Here is a 23,779-nt window from a genome sequence, read left to right as displayed (position 1 = left end):
AGCTGTAGTTATCTGCAGTTCATCCAGAGTGATCATGGGCCTCTTGGCTCCATCTCTGATCAGTCTTCTCCTTGTTTGAGATGAAAGTTTGGAGGGACGGCCGGGTCTTGGTAGATTTGCAGTGGTCTGATACTCCTTCCATTTCAATATAATTGCTTGCACAGTGCTCCTTGAGATGTTTAAAGCTTGGGAAATCTTTTTGTATCCAAATCCGGCTTTAAACTTCTCCACAACAGTATCTCGGACCTGCCTGGTGTGTTCCTTTGTCTTCATGGTTCTCTCTGCGCTTTAAACAGAACCCTGAGACTATCAAAGAGCAGGTGCATTTATACGGAGACTTGATTACACACAGGTGCATTCTATTTATCATCATCAGTCATTTAGGACAACATTGGATCATTCAAAGGTCCTCACTGAACTTCAGGAGTGAGTTTGCTGCACTGAAAGTAAAGGGGCCGAATAATATTGCACGCCCCACTTTTCAGTTTTTTATTTGTTAAAAAAGTTTGAATTATCCAATAAATTTCGTTCCACTTCACGATTGTGTCCCACTTGTTGTTGATTCTTGACAAAAAATTAAAATTTTATATCTATATGTTTGAAGCCTGAAATGTGGCGAAATGTTGAAAGGTTCAAGGGGGCCGAATACTTTCGCAATATATACTGATACTGTATTTTTCGGACTAAAGGTCGCTCCGGAATATAGGTCGCATTAGCCATAAAATGCACAATAATGTGAAAAAAAACATATATAAGTCGCTCCAGAGTAGAAGTCGCATTTCGGGGGAAATTTATTCGACAAAATCCAACACCAAGAACAGACATGAACGAGCAACAACAGGCTAAACGATAGGTATGCTAACAAGACATAAACACAAACGAAGAGCTGAGAACGGGCCTGACGTAACATTCAGAGTTATTCAAATAACTATTACATAAATAACACGTTTATAAAACCATCTGTGTCACTCCAATTCATTAAATCCATCGATCGTCCTTTGTCAACAATTTCCGGGTGCGCGCTGACGGCTGTTGCACTTCAAAATATTCCACAGGCCCGTAAAACAATATATAAATTATATATCAAATAACTATTATATAAACAATAATATTATCAAACCATCTGTGTCACTCCAAATCATTAAATCCATCGATCGTCTTTTATGTCAACAATGCCGACCGGGTGTGCGCTGCTGACGGCGCTTGCACTTCAAAATATTCCACAGGCCCATATAACGAGATGTAAATTATATAACAAATAACTATTATATAAGCAATAATATTATCAAACCATCACTCCAAATCATTAAATCCATCAATCAAATTCCTCGTCCTTTGTCAACAACGCCGCACGTGCGCCCTGACATCAGCCATAGAATAGGACCAGGCGTGCATAAAAGCCATGTCCCGGCCCCATCCACCGTCCCCGGACAGCCACCCGGCCGAGCGCCGGCCCCCGATTTCCATCCACGGAGGTAAAAGAGAGCTCCGTAGAGTAGGACCGGGCGTGCGTAAAAGCCATAATAGTTTTTCAAACCTTCTGTGTCACTCCAAATCATTAAATCCTTCAAACTCACTTACAAACAAAGCCGCTAATGATGCCGGTAGTACGTGGGGCCCTTCGTCATCTTCGTCATCCCCTGATCGAATCTTTGTCCTTTATGTAAACAGCCGCGCCGCTGACGTCACTTGAAATTCAAATTACAGTAATCCCTTGCTACATCGCGGTTCCTTTATCGCAGTTTCAATTTTTTTTTGGTTTTGTTTGTTTAATTTTGAAAATTTGTGAAAGAATTCTCATATAAGTCGCTCCTCAGTATAAGTCGCCCCACCCACCCAAACTATGAGAAAAACCGCGACTTATAGTCCGAAAAATACGGTGTACATATATATATATTCATTTATTATGAATGTATTAATGTTGTAAAACCCTCTCACCCACACACAGTTAACAATCTTCTCAGGACTTGACTACACGTAGGCTTTTTAAAAGAAAATACTTCTTCATGTAGGGGGAAAAAAAAATTGTCCACACTTCCAACTTTGTTTAAAAAAAAAACAGCCACACCAAACAGCATAAGTGTGTTTTTTAGGTATTTAGTTTGTCAAGAAGGGTCCTGACCGCTCCATCCTAGCGCCCGGAGAACAGGATGTCATCCCCACGGGCAGCCAAAGCACACGTCTCTGAGTACAGTCATATTTTCACGAATGTTAAGACCATCACGATCTGTTTTTTGGAGGGGGGGTTGGGGCTTTGGTAGTTGTTTTTTTTAGGGCAAATCAGGTGTTGCCACAGCAAAAGTGCTGGATAAAATTAAAAGCATTGGACTTTTTTTTATCACAGCCATTGTTGGATTTGGTCCACAATTTGGGAAACGCGCTATCAGCGCCTCACGGCAAGAGCCACAGCCAATCCACTTACTGCGTGCTCGTTTTATTTCTTCACTTTTTTCTACAAGAATAAGACATCGAAACAAAAATTTGATTTACACAGGTTGGTTGAGTTCAATCACAATTCTTGTTACGACAGCTCCATTCTCAGGAAAAATACAATACAGTGCTGGGCTTTTTGTTCAACAATGCTCAAGAGCAGAAAGTCCCCATTCAGAAAAAGCAACGTTCAAAGTTTCTTGGTCACCTCATAATCAGTTGCACATGCAGTTGGGGGCCGAGTTCGATGGGTAATGATTCCATGGGGGTGGGCCAAGTTCGATAAGAGCAGTTTCCATAGGCGGTTGATGGCGATTCAGTGTGTGTGTGTGTGTGTGTGTGTGTGTGGGGTGGCTTGGTGGGGGCTGTTGTTTTTCCATCCACCTGCTTCCAGACTTTCGGCCTTGGCTTGACCCTTTGGCCAGGTTCTTGGCTGTTCTTCGCCTGCCGCTCTCCCTCTGGCATTTCTGCTGGTTTTATCTCCAAGGTTACTTCCTGTAAAAATAATTTCTCCATTCTTGCGCAACCAACCTTCTGTATACATCCACTTCACACTCTGTCGCACATCTTCCATTCATCATCCTGCCAATTTATCATTTTGTACGGAATTACGTGACGTTTTGGGTGTGGCATAAACTGTTAGTCGGGACGTGAACTTGTGATCATGCTGCATTTATCAATTTCATTAATACTCAATTTGTTTAATATTTCCTGACTATTTCCATGCAAAGTTTTCCCTGCCAAGCTTTTAGTCACCACATTTGTTTATTCTTTTTACATTCCATGCACTTACTTACTTTCGTCACATTCTCAGTTAATCATGCTTCTTGTAATATATATAAATAGGTTTTCTTTGTTAGGCAAAACATTACCCTCTGTCCAGAACATTCTCCAATCATCCAAGGCTGGCGTCTAACGTTAGGCAACATATGACGTCACATCAAGCATTAGGCAAAACATAAGATATAATCAAGCATTCAGCATTCCTAGATGGCCTTGGCAGTGTCCGTGATTTAGAAAAACATCAGGCATGCATTGAACAGTTCGTTAAGGGTCATTAAGCTATTCAGGCAATATACCAAAATATATTTATTTCAAAGTGCACAAAAATACATATCAGATCATGAAGTTATAAAAACATTTTCTCATTACCACTTATCACATGTCAGAATTGTCTAGTTATGTCTTTTATATTGATTTAGTGTGTAGGTATAAATGTATGCTTAAAATGTTTCTTTTATTTATTTAATGTGTGTGTATATAATTGTATGCTTATGCACTTTATTCAATGAGGTGTGAGGAATTCTGTTTTTGTAGCTCGGTGGGACTTTTTGGAACCCATTTTTTTCAATATATGCTTAAAATGTTTATTTATTGATTTAATGTGTGAACATAATTGTATGCTTACGTACTTTATTCAATGAGGTGTGAACAAATCTTTTTTTGTAGCTAGGCGGGACGTTTTTGTACTCATTTTCTTCATCATCTTAAATGATGCACCCACCGTTTCAAGACAAACTGATAAAACCTCTAGGAGGAGTCCTTTAATGTTAGGGTGGTGCTCACTCTAACTTATTTTGCAAGAACCACACGGGAGACAAGTACCGTAATTTTCGGACTATAAGTCGCGGTTTTTTTTCATAGTTTGGGTGGGGGGGCGACTTATACTCAGGAGCGATTTATATACATATATATGGGTTTTTTTCACTTTTTTGGGCATTTTATGGCTGGTGCGACTTATACTCCGGTGCGACTTATAGTCCGAAAATTACGGTAAGTCCTTTTAGACACCTGCAGGTGGAGAGTCCATTCGTCGCTGTGCGTACAGCGATGATCGAATGAGGTCTGACTCAGGCCTCTTGCAGGAGCATTTTTATTGAGAGAAACAGTGTGGGTGAGAGTGGGGGTGAGAGTGGACAGGATGGGGTTGAATCCCCTGGCCTGCTGATCAAAGCATAGCAGGGGGTCTTTTACGACGGTGTGTAAACAAAGCAACTTTGATTGCTTCCTCTGCAGCTAGTCAATCAGTTCAAAAGATCTTAGCACTTTGTTCTACTACTTTTGTTAAGACAGGACAAGCTAGGTTAATTATTACAGGTTACATTCCAACATAATCATACGATCAAGATAATCTGTAAACCCTAACATATCCTTCCTGTTTTATCATATGTTTATGCCAACCCTGAACAATCAAACATAAGTAAGAAAATACAATGACAGCAATAATTTCCAGTGAAGATGAGGTTTTTTCCTCAATACTCCAGTCCAAATTTAGTGTGTGATTGAAAAACCTGCGGCAAGATTAATGCAGGAAAAGAATCACACGGTCCCTCTGCCTTAGGCGACCAGAATGTTATCAATAACAGTTCAAGATAAAAATTGCTCGTGATTGTTCAGCCGTTGGGGGCTTGGCACGCCCACTGGTGGAGGGTGAGCACAATTCTCACCCCCTTCGCAGCTCTGCTCCGTCCGGGGAGAACTTGGAAATATCTGCCGCGTGGCCATTGTCTTCAGTGGCTCAGGGTGGACTACCTGGCCACCAAGGGGGAAGAGGATTATTCTGCCTCTATTTGAACTGGGGGCGGGGACGCTGTCAATGGCGGATCTGGTTCCTTGCAGGAACCCTTCACTGGGGCGCACTGGGACAGATGATACCACATATCTCCTTTGCCGGCCAGCCGGACGGCATGTGAGATGCGCTCCACCAATTTATAGGGTCCAGTCCACGCAGGCTCCGTCCCCCTCCTTCTTGGGACCTTCAGCCAGAACGTTGAGGTGATCTGGACCTCGGTCTTTGCTTCCGTATCCGCAGTAGTTTGCTGAGCAAATCCCCATCTGGATCTGCCACCGAAAGAGCAGCAGCACGTCCGGAAAAACAGCAAAAACAGCACCTTTTCTGCAACCTTTGCATTAGTCATTTGAGATGTTTCTTCTGCTCCTCTCATCACTGTGTGTTGAATTCTTACATGTCCTGTTAAGACTCCAAGAACAATTACATTTGACAAAACATTGAATCTTACAGGAGACTAAATTATTCTACTCCCCCACCCTTTTGACACATTCACGTAATGTGTCAATAGCGTCGTTGGGGAGCAAAAGGGACCAGCAAGGTGTCCCGGACACATTATCATACCCATCCCGGCTGGACTAGATCGTCCTGTCTTGTCCAGCCACAGGAAACGGGCCTTCTCCATTGAACCATTTGACGTCAGTGGTGCCCCTGAGTAATCATCAAATCCTATTCATCTCAATTTGTACTATACTTACAGGCGAGAGGAATTTTATCTTCAATTGTGACCACGTCACCTCCACATCAACCTACCTAGGCCATTCATATGCGCGCACACGTACAAACTAACAGACACAAAGGCACCCATTCATTCACCATCACAGCTCAACCCCTGTCCCACAACATTTAACTTCATGATGGCCGTGAGCAGGCAGACATTGAAGTCCACCGGACCTCAGTTACAGTCGTGCACATCCCATGTCGTACATGCATTCCCTGCCTGTCCTCATTCATTCTTCCATCATCCTGCCTTAATCTCACTTGCTACCACGCCCTCAGCACACACCTGGAGTGGGTACGACTCCAGCACACACCTGGAGTGGGTATGACTCCACTCCGCGCGCAGCCACAGCAAGGGAAGCAAGAGGGGGGGCCATACTGATTTATCCCAGCCTGGCCAGTACTGGGACAATCAATGCCGTCGTCCCCCACCCGCGCCAACCCAGCAAATAGCTACTCGCAGAGCCCAGAGACCCGCACCTACATCAGTCTCCCCCACAATCAAATTACAATATCAATCACCCCACTGACATTCCAACATCCGTGGAGACAATGGAACAGAACGGTCCATGTGCAACACCACCACAGGAGCCGTCTCCTACAGCCTTTTCACAAGAAAATTACCACAATACCACACTCCCCCTTCCACAGTCCAGTCTCAGTGGAGACAATGGAAGGCAGAAAGGCACAGGTGAGACACTGGAGGAGCAAGCTCCTGCAGTCCTTTCACAAGCCAATTACAACAATCGCTCTCCTCTCCCCCTCACGGTCCAGCAGCAATGGAGACAATGGAAGACAGAAAGGCCCAGGTGAGGCCCAGCACACAGCCCCCCTTCCATCACACCAGGCCGACTCCGGGGCCAGTGCCACGCCCGCACAGAGGCAACAAGAGAGGGAAAAAATATAAAAAAATAAACAACAAAAGCCCAAATCACTTATGTCTGCCGGGAGGTTCACAACGGCCAAATGATCACATACACATTCAAAAAATGCCGGGAGATTCGCTACGGCCAAAATGTTACAAATGACAAACCACAAGACGCAGGTCTTGGAACCACACCGACGACCGCCAAACGCAAATGCCGGGTCAAGGACTGTTCTTCGTCTGTTCTTTGCAACTCTTGTAGTCAATTTTATTGCCCTTTTGAACTGGGCAGATAGGAGTGTTTGCGAGAAGAGTTTGAGCACTTCCTAATGATTCCTCCTAACCAAAGACCATTTATGACAGGGGCTATTCCATTTATTGCCTCCTGTTTTAAAGGAGATTCTCTGGTCTTGGTCGGCTCTGGGCTGGGGGAATGGATGTTAAATCCTGTAGCAAATGGTTCCTTTGATCAGTCAAACAAATGTTGATTAGCCAGGGAAGCGCATAAGCGTGTGCCCTTCCAAACACATACCCCACTTCCTCATAGCTTCTTTAGTCATTTTTCAATAATCTTCCAATTGTTTACATCAAAAGTTTGAAAAGCTTGAAAAAAATTTCACTTAATGGTATGATGCCAAATGTATTAGAGAATCCATATGTCGTAAAGTGTTGTATTTTTACTATCTTTCACTATCTGTCCTACTCACTCACTCCTTCTGAGGCTTGGCAACGCCCATGCCTGACACCTTTACTACATGTGATTCTATCATCATTTAATTTGACTTTCTTTCCAAAACGCTTCTCAATTTCCCGGTTCACACATCTTCTGCATGTGTTACTGGTTCTCCAGTTTTTTTTCTCTTGTTAATTATCACTCCAAAAGCAACCTTTTTTTTTTCTTCCTTAGCATTTCCTTACCAGCTCAGTGGCCTAGTGGTAGAGTGTCCGCCCTGAGACTGGAAGGTTGTGGGTTCAAACCCCGGCCGAGTCATACCAAAGACTATAAAAATGGGACCCATTGCCTCCCTGCTTGGCACTCAGCATTAAGGGTTGGAATTGGGGGGTTAGATCACCAAATGATTCCCGAGCGCGGCACCGCTGCTGCTCACTGCTGCCCTCTCCCCCAGGGGATGGATTAAGATCACACGGGGATGGGTTAAATGCAGAGGACAAATTTCACCACACCCAGATGTGTGTGTGACGATCATTGGGACTTTAACTTTAACTTTATTTAACTTACTCAAAATCACTCTTTCTTCAAAGTCGCTCTACTAATTTTCGATAGTAGTCTCCAACAACTTCAACCATTCAACCTGTATTTTCCTTTCATTCAGGCAATCAGTCATCCATGCTCATTTGCATCTCACACACAGCCTCCAAAAAGGAGTCTTTCCATCACATTGGTCCCAATTTATCCAAGCCCCCCACACAATATTCATATACCATTTTCAACTCAAGGTTCCCGATAGAACAATCCACCAATCCAAAAAAAACTCAACACAAAAAAAACTGCTGGCAAATTAATCAGAATTTTTTCTTTGTTTTTAAATTTAAAGAACTCAATCTCTCAGATTTAGCTCGCATATAGAAGTTTGTATAATCTTATAACACAACCAATCAATTATTTCTATTAAATGTAGCATTACAATGTCTCTGTATTAGCATGAGAGGTCAAAGGGGAGGAAGCTTGTCATGCTGAAAATGTGACTTTTCCTCTGCCTCTTCCTCCGCCCTTTGATTGGTTTTGTTTTACATGACGACACACTCTTGCCAAGTGTCCCCGTTTCCCACAGTTCCAACAGTCCAAATTTGATGTGGAGATTGAATTGAATGGCGGCCTGCGGCCTTGTTGGTCTCTAACGCTTCCTCTGCCCCTTTGGGAACTTTGGAAGATGACCGTTGTATCTTCATCTAGATCAGGGGTCACCAACTCCGGTCCTCAAGGGCGCCAATCCAGCCTGTTTTAGGTGCAGCCCTGCAACAACACACCTGATTCAAATGATCAGCTCATCAGCAAGCTCTATTAAGGCTGATAGCAATCCTGATTATTTGAATCAGGTGTGTTGCAGGGGGGATACATCTAAAACAGGCTGGATTGGCGCCCTTGAGGACCGGAGTTGGTGACCCCTGATCTAGATCATTACCATCATCATCTAGATCAGTGGTTCCCAAAGTGGGCGGTACCGCCCCCCTGGGGGCGGTGGAAAGATCTGGGGGGGCGGTGAGGAAGAAAGGGGCGGTAGGGGGGCGGTAGAGGGGCGGCAGTCGATTTGTACACAACACGCCGCTCTGGCCCAGTCAGATCCGACAGCATAGACTACAAAAGCAAAAGCTCAGGTTTGTAATTTCAAGCTTGTAATGTTCAGAATTTTATCTTATAATAAAAACCGCATTCTGGCGGTCAACATCATCTTGAGTTCAAGTCAACATGAAATTGGGGACTCGCCAGAACGCGCCGTGTTGTGTTGTGTTGAGCTGGTTAGGGCAGTGGTCCCCAACCACCGGGCCGCGGACCGGTACCGGGCCGCGGACCGGTACCGGTCCGTGGGTCACTTGGTACCGGGCCGCCAAGCCGCACAGAATTTTTTTTTTTATCGACGATCAATTAATTCAGGTCAAGACACTCGTCCCGGTCACGTGACATGTTTCCCCAGTCGAGCCCGCAAAGCTAATATGTGGCGACAGGCTAACTAACCAGGCAGTGAAGCATTCAAAACTGCTTCAACACATGGAGACCAAGCATCCTGCAATAAAAGACAAACCTTAAATCACTTCGGGTGTCATTGTCTCCGATTACGTCTAGATGGGACCGGCTCGTTTCTGAGAAACAAACTCAGGGCTCCCACTAATTCAACATAATGGTAATGATATTATAAATGTATTATTTATTTATTTATATAAATGTATTATTTATTTATATAAATGCCGGTCCTTGGGGGGGGGGGGGGGGGGGGGCTAGGAATTCACTGGAGAGCCGAAGGGGGCGCCAGCCTGCAAAAGTTTGGGAACCACTGATCTAGATGAAATACATCAGAACTTTTGCCTTTTTGGATCACTTTTTCAGCATGTCTGGCCCACTGCATAGCTGTTGTAACAGTAGCAGTATCACCTTCTACCAAGTGTTTCCTCACCCAGTTGCCTAAGTCAGGGGGGAAACCAGTGAGGAGCGCATTTTTAAGATGTTGCTGATAAGCACTCGCAGCTGCATCATTGAATGGGATGCCACTGTGCACCCAGAATTATTTTTCAAATCTTAATTGAATGGCGGCCTCATCACTTTTTATCTTTCTATTTTTTGTCTTTTGAATTTGTTCCCTTCTCTCTTGTGAAGCTTTCAACCACATTCTAGCACAACTCAATTCTCTCTCTTTTATTTCCCTTCTCAGTCCATTTGTCTTCCTAACTACACTCTCCTCCAAAAGTTCAACCACTATCTTCCACATTTCAACTTTCAACTTCCCTTCTACTCCATACTTTTTCTTCCACTTCGGCATGTATTGCATACAATTAACAAATTTACTCGCCATGTACTTCTCATCTCCATCGAGAGCTAGAGATTTACCGTTCTTATTTCCCATCTTAATTTGGTATTTCTTTTTTAGGTTTATACAAAAAAAAATTTCTTTATCTTTGAGGATCCTCAATGCAGGTTTAAATTGACCTTTCAACAAATTACTGGCCTGTGTTATTGCCGTGGATCAATGCTATCATCATCATCATCATCGTTTTAAAGTCCGCTTTCCAGGCGCCGCTGGGTTGGACTGGGTTCTCGATATGGCCGTCTCTAGCCATACTGAGAATTTTTGGAGCAAAACTTTTTACAGCCGGATGCCCTTCCTGACGCTAACCCAAAGGGAAATTGATTTTCTGTCGGGGTTGACTCCCTTAGCCCATTCCTCTCCCGAGGAGCCCACTGGGCAGTGGTACTATTTAACCCATAGTTGGGGGCTGGTTCGTGGGCACCAGGGCGTGTCCACACACCGGTGGGCCCGCGTGCCGCACGTCTAGGGGCCAAACCTCCTCCGAGTCCCTTGTAGTTTAGCCTGGGTCCGTGTTGTACCCAGTTACCATGTGTCGCCGCGTGGAGGCACTACATAGGGCTTGCTGTTAGAGAGGCTATGTACTGGCAGGGAGAGACTTACGCACTCGGCTCTCCCGTTCGCATACTGCTAGCCAGCGGTGAGGGTTGACAGTGAGAAGTGACATGCACTGGACACAACACACTAGACGCATCACAACAACCCGACTTGGTGTTATGAAGTCAGACACACCAATGCTAGAACTGCTATTTAGTCCATTTATCCTACCAGTCACACTCTCAACCACACAAATTTCTTATCCCTGCCTACGCGAAGTCCTCTTTTAAAAAAAAAGAGCTGCTTCATCCGGAGAGGGGACTCTACAACACCCCTTCCTTCCCTGGGAACTAAAGACAACAGTCCTGTTACCCATTCCTGCCAACGCGAAGTTGTACTCTTTAGAACAGTGGTTGTCAAATGAGGGTACACGGAGGTACTCTAGGGGGTACGTGAGATTTTACAAACATATATATAAAACAGTTTGAGAACCACTGCTCCAGAAGAGCCACTTCATCCGGAGGGGGACTCTACAACACCCACTCCTTCCACAAGACTTAAAATCTTCTGTCCTGCCTATTTAGCTCGGACAAACCAAAGCCGTATAGCTCGTGCACCTTTAACTTTTTACGCGTTTCACAACAACACAATCACACAACTTTAGGGCTTTAACTTACTTGTCCCCTGGTTCGTTGCACTGCCGGATCCCGTCAATCCACCTCTGTCAGACGAAGGCAGACCTAAGATGCTGGCCCAGCGAAGAAATTCTCTTCCCAGGACTTTCTTTTCCAGGTCCTCCTAAAGGACGCTGGCTTGTCGACAATGCAGCACGTCCTGCTCCGTCAGCCAGATGGCGGGTATGAGGGATCCGGGTCACGGCACCAAAATGTTAGGGTGGTGCTCACTCTAACTTATTTTGCAAGAACCACACGGGAGACAAGTAAGTCCTTTTAGACACCTGCAGGTGGAGAGTCCATTCGTCGCTGTGCGTACAGCGATGATCGAATGAGGTCTGACTCAGGCCTCTTGCAGGAGCATTTTTATTGAGAGAAACAGAGTGGGGGTGAGAGTGGGGATGAGAGTGGACAGGATGGGGTTGAAGCCCCTGGCCTGCTGATCAAAGCATAGCAGGGGGTCTTTTACGACGTTGTGTAAACAAAGCAACTTTGATTGCTTCCTCTGCAGCTAGTCAATCAGTTCAAAAGATCTTAGCACTTTGTTCTACTACTTTTGTTAAGACAGGACAAGCTAGGTTAATTATTACAGGTTACATTCCAACATAATCATACGATCAAGATAATCTGTAAACCCTAACATTTAATATTTGACCTCTATAAAAGGGCTAATAGCGGGCCAATTTGAAAAACAAATAAGTTCAGGCTAGGCAAGGGTGTTCGTGAATACCGATAATGATAAATTTCAGGTCGATTATGGTGATCTGGTTTGTGCGTATTTCTCGATCAAGCCTTGTGCCTGGTTGCAACACATATACGTAATTCAGTAAATGGCATTAATGCAAGACTGCGGATGCAAACCACCATTGTACTCGATTAAAAGAACAAGGTGGTCACATGTGTGGCAACAGCCAATCAGAGACGACCTGTAACTTTCGATTCAGTTTCAAGTTGCCGAAGTTGTAAATTGCCAACTGCCAGTAAAAGCCAAAAGAGTAACTTGGTTGTTTTGTGTAAACTCTGCATTGTCACAGCAATGCCTTTTTGCAAAAAGGCATGATCTGCACATTTTATCTTCATGAAGGTGTAAACACTCCCAAGCAAATGTGAGATCGATATGATTAATTTGCAAGGAGAAAAACATGAATGAACTAGAGCAGGGGTGGCCAACCCGCGGCTCGCGAGCCGCATGCGGCTCTTTGGCTGGTTTCATGCGGCTCTTTTACGTTCATATCAACATTTGTATTTATTTTTTGTGCGTATTTGCTTCGCTTGAGTTCAATATGGTATTTTGGTCAAACACGCATGCGCGTGAGGTGAAATCCCGCAAAGGAGGAGGGACAAACCCATTTGAGGAGTGTCAATTTTGCTCTCAAAATGGCAAGGAAAAAATGCACAGCTAAACGAATATATGACGATGAACACAGGACGTTTTTAACAGAGTTAAAGTTGTTTTTTGTTGAACGCAATGGCAAGCCATTCTGCCTGATATGTCGGACGTCATTAGCGCATTTAAAAGCTTCAAATGTTCAGCGGCACTTCAGCTCACTTCATGCCAATATCGATAAGGACTTTCCAAAAGGGACTGAATTTCGGAAGCACAAGTTTGGACACTTTGAAAAGTCAGGCAGAAAAATAGGTACAGTTTTTCAAAAAAATTACGAAGCACTCAGAGACTGTCACGCTTGCATTGTTTCAACTGGCTTGGAACATTGCACGGGCTAAAAAGCCATACAATGAAGTGGAGTTCGTTAAAAAATGCCTCAGTGACGTTATTGAAATCTTGTCTCCTGAAAACGACAAACTAAAACGAATGGTCTGTCCCGCCACACATAGTAAGTGAAAAAACGTATGTTTTTGTTTGTGGAATTTGTTGAACTGAGAGTTTGTCTGTGTGAGACAATGCACACAATGTTCATTGTTGAAAATGTGGTCTTTGGTCTGTGGTTTTAGTACTGTAGGAGTCAATTTGTCATTATCATGTTGGTGCGTGACATGATAATGTCACAATAAATTTGGCTGAGCAGAGGTGTGTGTGCGCGCGTTTGTGTGTGTGCATGTGTGTGTGTGTGTGTGTGTGTGTGTGTGTGCGTGTGTGTGTGTGTGGGGGGGGGGGATGTTCATGTGTGCTCATGTGTATGATGTGGCTCTTTGCGATGACACAGTAAAAAATGTGGCTCTTAGTCTCTGACTGGTTGGCCACCCCTGAACTAGAGAATGCAATTTCTGGAGAAATTGTATGTTAGGGCTAATAGGCTGAATTAAAACTTCTGGAATGTTATGGAATAATAATAATAGGCATGAGCTAAAGAGTTTAAAGTTGGAACAACCTCAATCAGTCAAAGAATGTGGAAATTAGAGAGGGAAAATTGAATGAGTTCAAATACTAATAATGGACCGATTTGAATCAGTCAGGGGATGTAGAACTTAGAGGGGAAAAACTGAATGAGTCAAAATATTTGCGGGTCTTGTAATGGGGACAATGTAGAATTTTTGGGAAGGGAGAATTCTCAGAATCAGGAGGCATGAGCTGAATAGTTTGAAATGGAACGGTTTGAATCAGTCAAGAATTGTAAAAATTAGAGGGGAAAAATTGAATGAGTCTTAATACTTGTGGGTCTTGTAATGGGGAGAATGTTGAATTTTCAATACGGGAGAATTATTGGAATCAGTAGGCATAAGCTGAATAGTTTACAGGTGGAACGGTTTGAATCAGCCAGAAATGTAGAAATTAGAGGGGAAAAACTGAATGAGTCCAAATACTTGTGGGTTTTGTAATGGAGAGAATGTGGAATGTTTGGTAAGGGAGAATTCTTGGAATCAGTTCGCATAAGCTGAATAATTTAAAGCTGGAACAGTTCGGAACAGTCAAAAAATGTAGAAATTGGATGGGCAAAACTGAATTTTTAATAAAATTAAATAATTTCTGGATATTTTGAAGTGGAAATAAACATTTTAATTTTTATGTTTCTCCTAGCTGGTCAACCAGTTCTACTTAAAACTTGCATCATGTTTAAGACAAAGTTTGTGAGTTCTCTTGAAACGATGTTGCCATGGCAATGCTATGTTTCTCAAGAAAACGTTAAGTTTGAGGGTCTAACCGTGCACATGAACTTGTGAAATAGTGCACACGCACCAGGGCAGGCAAAATCATAAATACGTCATCAGTTTATGGTGCGATGTTTTAATTGAATGAAGCAGAACTGTCGGAGGCGAACAATTTGAAAGCCAGTCACTCTTATCTCAGACACCATAGTAGTAGTATATTATGCAATTTAAGGAACACGGTTTACTAACAATATTGTTGGGTTTGCATTCATTTATGGTGAGAGCTTAATTTAATGGAGACATTAATTGGTTGAGAATTGGTATGTGATCAGACTCTTCAAATGTTATTTTCCAGGCCAAGTCATCATGGCAACCAGGGCTCTGTAGATCAGTTGGCATCTTCAGAGGAAGGGAAACCCTCCACTTCTGTCTCTGCTGCAGTGTCAACTCCATCCTTGCTGTCCCTATCATCTTTTCAGGATGTGGATGAGAGTGGAGGAAAGAAGGAAGTTTGGGTCTCTGTTTTCAGATACCTTAACAAAGCTGAGTTGCTCAAATGCATGAGCGTCTGCAAGGCCTGGTATAAGTGGTATGTCCTACATAAATGTGTTCCTCTGAAGTAGAGGTGCGTGGTAGAGATGTATATTCAATATAAGGTATGAATTTGGACAAAGACAAATCTGGACCCTACTGGCATATCACGGTAATGCATGTTGTTTGATATCCCCCGCTATGTGCACTTCTCAGTGTGACAGTGACATCAATGTATGGCCAGCCACAAGAGAAAGTGGGGGAAAAAACATCATTGAAATAATATATGTTTGTCGTTATACTTGCATCAAAAAACTTAAACTTCTGCAAGCAGCGTTATCACTAAAACAAAAGGGGAGACAGAGAGAAAATGTGCGATTTGCGAAGCTATCAAAATGAGGTCACAAATTATCGAAATAAATGATTTTGTAATATAGTCACATTGGTGTGACTGGAACCACATTACAGGGGAGAGTAAGTAACTAGGAACACAAATGACCCAGCAACCTAATGAGTGAGGGATCCGAGAGGGAAAAATTACGTAAAGAAAGCTACACACAGCCACCGTAAACTTGAAACGAAGTTGGAACGTCACCAGTGTTTATTTTAACTGAGAGGATTATACATATTACACTAATTTAATAAATATTTAAAATATAAAAACATTTAACAGTACCACATTAAAGAAATCTTTTCAGCAACAATATTGGATAGAGGCAAAAAAAAAAACATCTTCAATTGCATATCCAATCCGATAAACATTGTTATTTGAGTGTTGAGTTAATTATGTTTGAGATCTGATTAAAGAAATCAGAAAAGGACTTGCTACGGCTGAAAAGGGAAGAGGTAAAAGCTAATTAATACACAGACACAAATATTTTAATAATTTATCGAAAACTAAATTGAAAGCCTGATTTCAGTGTTTTGATTTAAAATATCAGCTGCACCAGGGAGTGCTAACTTTTAATTCCGACTTGATATTTGCATAATAAATGTTAACCTAATTAACATTAGTTTCATCATTATTTATCAATTTAGCTCCTCAAATAGACTGAATGATGAAAAGCACTGTATACATTAGTGAATAATTTCTTACATTGTTATGAATAAAAAAAATGTAACCTTATTTTTATTTAACGTTACTGTTATATACATTTGTGGCCATGTTGCCCAGCCTTTTTCTGACGTGTTAAAGAGGTCCTAAAATTACAATTTCTTATTTGATGCAGGAGCTTTGATAAGCACCTATGGAGCCATCTGGATCTGAGCCGATTCAACCCCCTTAGTAACCAGGCCTTGGCAGGTATCATAAAACATCAGCCCACCTCTTTGGACCTCTCATGGACACCCTTGGCCAAAAGACAGCTCAACTGTCTTCTAACCAGGCTTCCAGGTAAAGATACTGTATCTCTATAAAGTGATCTCTCATTTATTGTGCAATAAACAAAGCTCTGCGAAATAGAAGCGGTATATGTATTATTTGTTGTATTATTTATGAATTTACACACCATTGTCTAGAAAAAAAAACAAAAAAGCTTGCCAGCAGCCGGAATTATTCGGCGCTCAATGGAATATGGGTTTTAAGAATTATACTTGAAATGACGGGTTGCAATTTCGTCTTGTACATTACAAGCTGGACCCAGGACAAGAAAAGGGATCAACTACCTTTTTGGCCAAGCACATCCTAACATTGATTCACAGATTATTTTGCCCATTCCTTTTTCAGATTCACTCTCTGTCTTACTTTAGGTCTTCGAGAGTTAAGGCTTGCTGGCTTGTCCTGGCCATGCCTGTCAGCATTGGTCTCCTCAACTCTTCCCTCTCTTCGACTACTGGATCTGCGTTGGTGTGAAGGCATTAAAGATACCCAATTTCAAGAGCTCCTCTCCTATCATGGTCAGATTCAACACAAATGAGAATTCGTACAAATTCTCTACATTTATTCACGTTGACCCCCCCCACACACACACACACATACACACACACTCCCTCTCATTTTAGGTTCGGAGTCATCTCGTTGCAGACTAAGGAACATAGTAGCACTGCACCTGTCTGGTCTGGATATCAATGAGTCCACTTTGAGACTAATTCAACAACATATGCCACGATTGGAGAAGCTGGATCTGGCTCACTGCAAGAAGATTACGGATTCTTCAATAGCTTTGCTGGCAACAGGAGGCACACACACACGGACCAACCTCAATGAACTCATTTTATCAGGTATTTTATTTATATTTTGTAATTGTCCAAAGGGACTGTATTCATTTGTGAGACCACTTTTGTGTATTTATTTGATATTGCTTCACACAATTTTCACTCATACTTAACTTCCTCATCTCCTAACTGGAATCGTTCAATAGCTGTAGCTCAGTCAAATTCAATTCACACAATTTTCACACATACCGTATTTTCCGGACTATAAGTTGCTACGGAGTACAAGTCATACCAGCCATAAAATGCAAATTAAAGAAGGAAAAGACATATAAAAGTTGCATTGGAGTACAAGTCGCATTTTTGGGGGAAATTTATTTGATAAAATCCTACATCAAGAACAGACATGTCATCTTGAAAGGCAATTTAAAATAAAAACAGAACAGTGGCAACAACAGGCTGAATACAGTACGGTATGCTAACATTACAGGACACAAACAACAAACTGAGAATGTGCCTGGTATGTTAACATATATTAAGTTATTCAAATAACTATAGCATAAATAGCATGCTAACAAGTTTACCAAACCATCCGCGTCACTCCAAATCACTAAATCCAATGAAATCTTCATCCTCTGTGTCACTTTTAAACAACTCCGCTAACTCCGGAAGTCAAAGACGCAGCGCTTCCTCTTCTACGTCGCTTATGTCACTCATCCTTCAGTTGCAGTTAGAATTATTCCAGCCTTTCTGAATCCTGATACACAGGCCTAGAGCGCCCTCTTGCGGTTCAGTGTGAAAATAACATGTTTGGCATTAATATAAACCCTAATTTAACGCCCTACTTTAAAACCTTAACATTAGTTTACGACGGAATTAAGAAACTGCAAGCCTAGTTTGAACTCTGACAATGAAACTATAAACAGAGTTTGAAACCTACATTGTGTGGCGTCATCCATAGCATTCTAGTTCACGTATTTTACCGCTAGAGGGCAGACTATGTCCATGTATTGTTTGAGGACTGCAGCCCGTCAGGAGCAATTTGTTGAAGCCAGTGAATAAAGAGGCTGTTTCCTTGTGAACTCAAAGCAGCAGTCTTTATTTGTAAAAGAACCTGTCTATGAAATGCTAAATTTTGAGGCCGATTCTGGTCACACTACCCTGAAAACACCCGATCGCGTCCCATTTCAGAAGCTAAGCAGGGCCTGGTTAGTACTTGGATGGGAGACCACCTGGGAATACCAGGTGCTGAAAGCTTTTTTTGGGGTTTTTTTGCACTTCAATCGTTAAAGCAAATTTGTTCAACAGCCATCAAGTACTGCCTCTGCCATTTAATCAGCGGTTTCAGAGGTGATTGTACCTATAAAGTGCTAAGTTTTGAAAACCATCTCAGCTTATGGCCATACTACCCTGAGAACGCTTGATCTCGGAAGCTAAACAGGGTTGGGCCTGGTTAGTACTTGGATGGGAGACCGCCTGGAAATACCATTTGCCGTAATATTTTTTTTTAACCTACTTTTTTTTAACAACAGCCATCTAGTACCGTAGCTGCTTGGCGTTAATATTAACCCTAGTTTAACGCCATACATTAAAACCTGATATAATAATGTGTTAATAATTTCACACATAAGTCGCTCCTGAGTATAAGTCACACCCTCGGCCAAACTATGAAAAGAAAACTGCGATTTATAGTCCGGAAAAAAATACGATACTTAGCTTCCTCATCGCTAAACTGGAATCGTTCATTGTAACACAGCTGAAGCTCAGTCGAATTCAAGTCAATTCGAATTACAAACCGGATTTTGACGGAAGTTGGGAAATTGTGTAAAATGTAAATAAAACCAAAATACAATGATTTGAAAATCCTTCTCAAACCATATTCAATTGGATACACTACAAAGAGAACATATTTAATGTTCAAACTGATAAACTTAATTGTTTTTTGCCAAATAATAATTAACTTTGAATTTCATGGCTGCAACACTTCCAGTAAAAGTTGGGAAGGGTGGCAAAAAATACTGAGAAAGCTGAGAAACGCTCATCAAACACCTATTTGGAACATCTCACATGTGATCAGGCTAATTGGGTACCATGATTGGGTATAAAAGGAGCCTCCCCAAACATGCTCACTCATTCACAAGCAAGGATGGGGCGAAGTTCACCACTTAGTCCACAACTGCGTGAGAAAATAGTTGAACAGTTTAAGAACAACATTTTTCAAAGCAAAATTGCAAAGAATTGAGGGTTTTCAACATCTACGGTCCATAATATCATCAAAAGGTTCAGAGAATCTGGTGAAATCACTGCACGTAAGCGCCACGGCCGGAAACCAAGACTGAATGACCGTGACCTTCGATCCCTCAAACGGCACTGCCTTAAAAACCGACATGAGTGTGTAAAGGATATCACCAAATGGGCTCAGGAAAACTTCAGAAAACCACTGTCAGTAAATACAGTTCATCACTACATCAGTAAGTGCGGGTTAAAACTCTACCATGCAAAGCAAAAGCCGTTTATGAAAAACATCCAGAAATGCCGCCGGGTTCTCTGGGCCCGAGCTCATGTAAAATGGACTGATGCACAATGAAAAAGTGTTTTGTGGTCTGATGAGTCCACTTTTCAAATTGTTTTTGGAAACACTGGACGTTGTGTCCTTCGGACCAAAGAGGAAGCGGACCATCCGGACTGTTATCAACGCAAAGTTCAAAAGCCAACATCTGTGATGCAGTGACGTGCGGTGAGGTTCATGACTGGGAAGGCACTGACGTCACTTAACCGTGTCACAAAAAAGGTTGGGGAACGCTGCTCTAGTGTGGCTTATTAATTATTTAATTTGAACTATTTTAATTAAAATCTCATCAGCAGTCTTCACATATAATAACACTCAATAAAGCACATGAAATCAAAACTTGTTTTCGATCGTGCGTACCACTCCGTTCCGAAGTCCCGTTGTCAGAATCACACCTTTTAACTCCGGAGTTGGTCTTCCTTTACTGATGACCTCCTGCTTCGACCGAAAATCCAAAGTTAAAATTGTTTAGATATCTAATCCTCCATTGTAAAACGAAATGTAAAAACGGGAAAAAAAAAAAAAGAATGTAAAACGAAACAAATGGACGACTGCTCCTCAGTTGTTCACTGTAAATTTGAACTGGAGATCTCTTATTCTACAGGTAGTCGCATGAACAGAGGCGTAGCCAGAAATTTTTCCAGTAGGGGCGCACGCCCACAGGAAAAAAAATCGAACATCACCCACGCCGTTCGCTGATCGCTAAAACAACATCCGGGTCCGGGAGGCAAACGGTGAATGGATAACATCGCGCACATAGAATAGCGCAAGCACATTCGCGCAAGACCGAAAGAAAAAAACGGCATGAAAATGAAGAATCGAAAAAGCTCGATTATTTTCAACCGGGGCGCAAGGAGTCCTAACCGGGGCGCCGCCCCGGCTCGCCCCGGCTTGGCTACGCCTCTGCGCATGAAGCATCCCGGGATCACTAGCACCCCCTGCCATAAGGCTGGAGAACCTTTTTTCGTAGCCTCCGTAAGATCTCTTTTCAAAGCCGTTTTGTTCATCTAAAGAAACACGACGTTACAGACAGATGAAAAATAACACAAGATATTATATACACCAGCTTAAAAGTTAAAGTCCCAATGATCGTCACACACACATCTGGGTGTGGTGAAATTTGTCCTCTGCATTTAACCCATCCCCGTGTGATCTTAATCCATCCCCTGGGGGAGAGGGGAGCAATGAGCAGCAGCGGTGCCGCGCTCGGGAATCATTTGGTGATCTAACCCCCCAATTCCAACCCTTAATGCTGAGTGCCAAGCAGGGAGGCAATGGGTCCCATTTTTATAGTCTTTGGTATGACTCAGCCGGGGTTTGAACCCACAACCTTCCAGTCTCAGGGCGGACACTCTACCACTAGGCCACTGAGCTGGTTAACTACGGAAATTAATTAATATAGCCACAGTGTTTGAACACTTAGCGACATAAAGAGAGAGCAGTTCAGTCTAACTGCATAGCCTGTCAACATAGGCAGCCGTGTGATTACGCAATCCTCAGAGGAGGCTGTTGGATTTGGTTCACAATTTGGGAAGCGCGCTATCCGCGACTCACGGCAAAAGCCATAGCCAATCACCTGTTATCCAATTTACTCACCGCATGCTCGTTTTATTTCTTCAGTTTTAGGAAAAGGCTAAGACACTGAAGCAGAAATTACTGGTTGGTTGAGTTCAATCACAATTCTTGTTAAGAAAGCTCTGTTTTCAGGAAAGTACAATACAGCGTTGGGCCTTTCGTGCGACCATGCTCAAGAGCAGAAAGTCTCCATTCAGAAAAGGCAACGTTCAAGGTTCTTTGGTCAGCTTATATTCAGTTCTAATTATGCCCATATTCTAATAATCGCACAGTGTGTATTAGCGATGACATAAATAAAAAAACATTGATACCATGCTGCTAAATATTCCCCCCAAAACTTAAGTTTTCCTCCGCGACCGCATGCTGACGTCATTGCGCAAGTTTAAATATGACTGATTTGACAGCACGTCGAATGTCCTTTTTAAATTGTTTTTCTCCATAAACTATGATACAATTACACTCGTCACTCCGCTACAATATCCTCACACAATAACGTTATCAGGGCGTACACTCGAACAAGACGATCGCGATAACATGACGTGCGCGACATGTGATGTGCGACGGTAACGTGTCGCATCGATGGAGCGTCAATTGACGCACCCCGCAGTTAGAGGTAGATCAAAACAGCCGCTCTTCTAGTGTTAAGAACACCAGTGAGATGCAGGTATTGCATACTACATAAGGAAAATATACATATTATCGCCCATTTCAGTGCCCCTTGGCGATTGGACAAAAAGTGTTCTCAATTAATCGCCCACATAAACCTTCTCTAATTATCGCCCTGTGCGATAATTAGAATAAATACGGTATATACATAAATAATACATTTATAATGAATATATAAATACAATGAAATAAAATGATACGATTGGCATAAAAACAAATATAAACCACATAAAAATCAAACTCACAGTTAAGTATCTGCTCCGTAGCTTTTATTTTTGTTGCAGTAACCGCAAAAAATCCCGCTTCACAAAGATAGGATATTAGAAAGGGAAGCAGGGTTTTCAGTGCTTTTGTGGCGATCTCGGAATATTCTGTCTAGATTTTAATCCGTCTTTCTTTTTCTTGGAAATTGTAGCCTCTTCTTCTGTCTCCTCATTGGGCCTTTTCCTCTTTCCAAAGAAGCTTTCCAAACATTTATTTTTCTTGCTCATTTTAGCTTGCTTTGCGGGCTCGACTGGGGTGACATGTCACGTGACCGGGACGAGCGTCTTGACCTGAGTTAAACTGTGTCAAGAGACGCAGATGCACCGACGGATGTAACTGGGAGAGAAACGCAATTTTTTAAAATATTTTTCAAAATAAATACTTACTCATTTTTGCAAGCTTTGCGGACTCCACTGTGGAAACATGTCACGACCGGGACGAGCGTCTTGACCTGAATTATTTGATTGTTGATAAAAAATATATATGCCGTAATTTTCGGACTAAAAGTCGCTCCGGAATATAGGTCGCATTAGCCATAAAATGCACAATAACGTGAAAAAAACATATATAAGTCGCTCTGGAGTACAAGTCGCATTTTGGGGGAAATTTATTCGACAAAATCCAACACCAAGAACAGACGTGAACGAGCAACAACAGGCTAAATGATAGGTATACTAACGTGACATAAACACAAATGAAGAGCTGAGAACGGGCCTGACGTAACATTCAGAGTTATTCAAATAACTATTACATAAATAACACGTTTATAAAACCATCTGTGTCACTCCAATTCATTAAATCCATCGATCGTCCTTTATGGAAACGATGCCGGGTATGCGCCGCGCCGCTGACGTCTTAATATTCTAAATATTCCACAGACCCATTGTTGGATTTGGTCCACAATTTAGGGAGCGCTATCTGCGCCTCACGGCAAAAGCCATTGCCAATCACCTGTTATCCAATTTACTCACTGCGTGCTCGTTTAATTTCTTCAGATTTAGGAAAATGCAAAGACACTGAAGCAGAAATTAGACTTACACAGGTTGGTTGAGTTCAATCATAATTCTTGTTAAGAAAGCTCTGTTTTCAGGAAAGTACAATACAGCGCTGGGCCTTTCAAGAGCAGAAAGTCTCCATTCAGAAAAGGCAACGTTCAAGGTTCTTTGGTCAGCTTATATTCAGTTGGACAGGCCGGTGTGGGGCGAGTTTGATGGGTGATGAGTCGTTGGGGTGGGGCGAGTTCGCAGTAGAGTTTGATTCCATGGGAGTGGGTGCTGGTTCTGGACGATTCGGTGTGTGTGTGTGGGCTGTTGTCTTCCATCCCGTCTTTCGGCCTTGGTGATCATCTTTGGCCGAGTCCTTGGCTGTCTCCCTCTGGCACCAGCTGGTTTTTATCTCCAAGTGACCTTCCTGTAAACATTCTCCTCCATCCTTGCACATATGTGAAATCAAGATGGCGGCGCGTGCATACGCAGCGACCTCTCTCTGTCCCGCTCGAACGGTGTTTTGTTCGTCAAATGAGTGTTTGACCGGCAGTTTTGTGCGTTCGTCTCGTCGTACTGAGTCGTGCTACAAGTACGGCAGGAAGGTTCTGCTCGACATCGGCGAAAGCGACTTTTGTCGAGTTCTGGACTTTGATGC

The 23,779-nt window shown here is 42.6% G+C and overlaps 1 protein-coding gene across 7 annotated transcripts in view; it reads left to right on the top strand.

The window, feature by feature from the left end:
• The window catches only part of kdm2aa (lysine (K)-specific demethylase 2Aa), a 215,357-nt gene that overhangs the window by 161,130 nt on the left and 30,448 nt on the right, over positions 1-23,779 (top strand). For 6 of the 7 annotated variants that reach the window (XM_037254384.1, XM_037254353.1, XM_037254394.1 and 3 more), the window contains 4 exons: positions 14,738-14,971; positions 16,143-16,306; positions 16,663-16,809; positions 16,915-17,133. In XM_037254384.1, coding sequence (XP_037110279.1) covers positions 14,738-14,971; positions 16,143-16,306; positions 16,663-16,809; positions 16,915-17,133 — 764 coding nt within the window. Of the gene's footprint in view, positions 1-14,737; positions 14,972-16,142; positions 16,307-16,662; positions 16,810-16,914; positions 17,134-18,372; positions 18,504-23,779 lie in introns of those variants that run through there. The other variant, XM_037254377.1, reaches the window with a different exon arrangement.

Source organism: Syngnathus acus, chromosome 1 (genome assembly GCF_901709675.1).
Source record: "Syngnathus acus chromosome 1, fSynAcu1.2, whole genome shotgun sequence".
Taxonomy (NCBI): domain Eukaryota; kingdom Metazoa; phylum Chordata; class Actinopteri; order Syngnathiformes; family Syngnathidae; genus Syngnathus; species Syngnathus acus.
The sequence above is the reverse complement of the archived record's forward strand: the minus strand, read 5'-3'. Positions and strand labels throughout refer to the sequence as shown.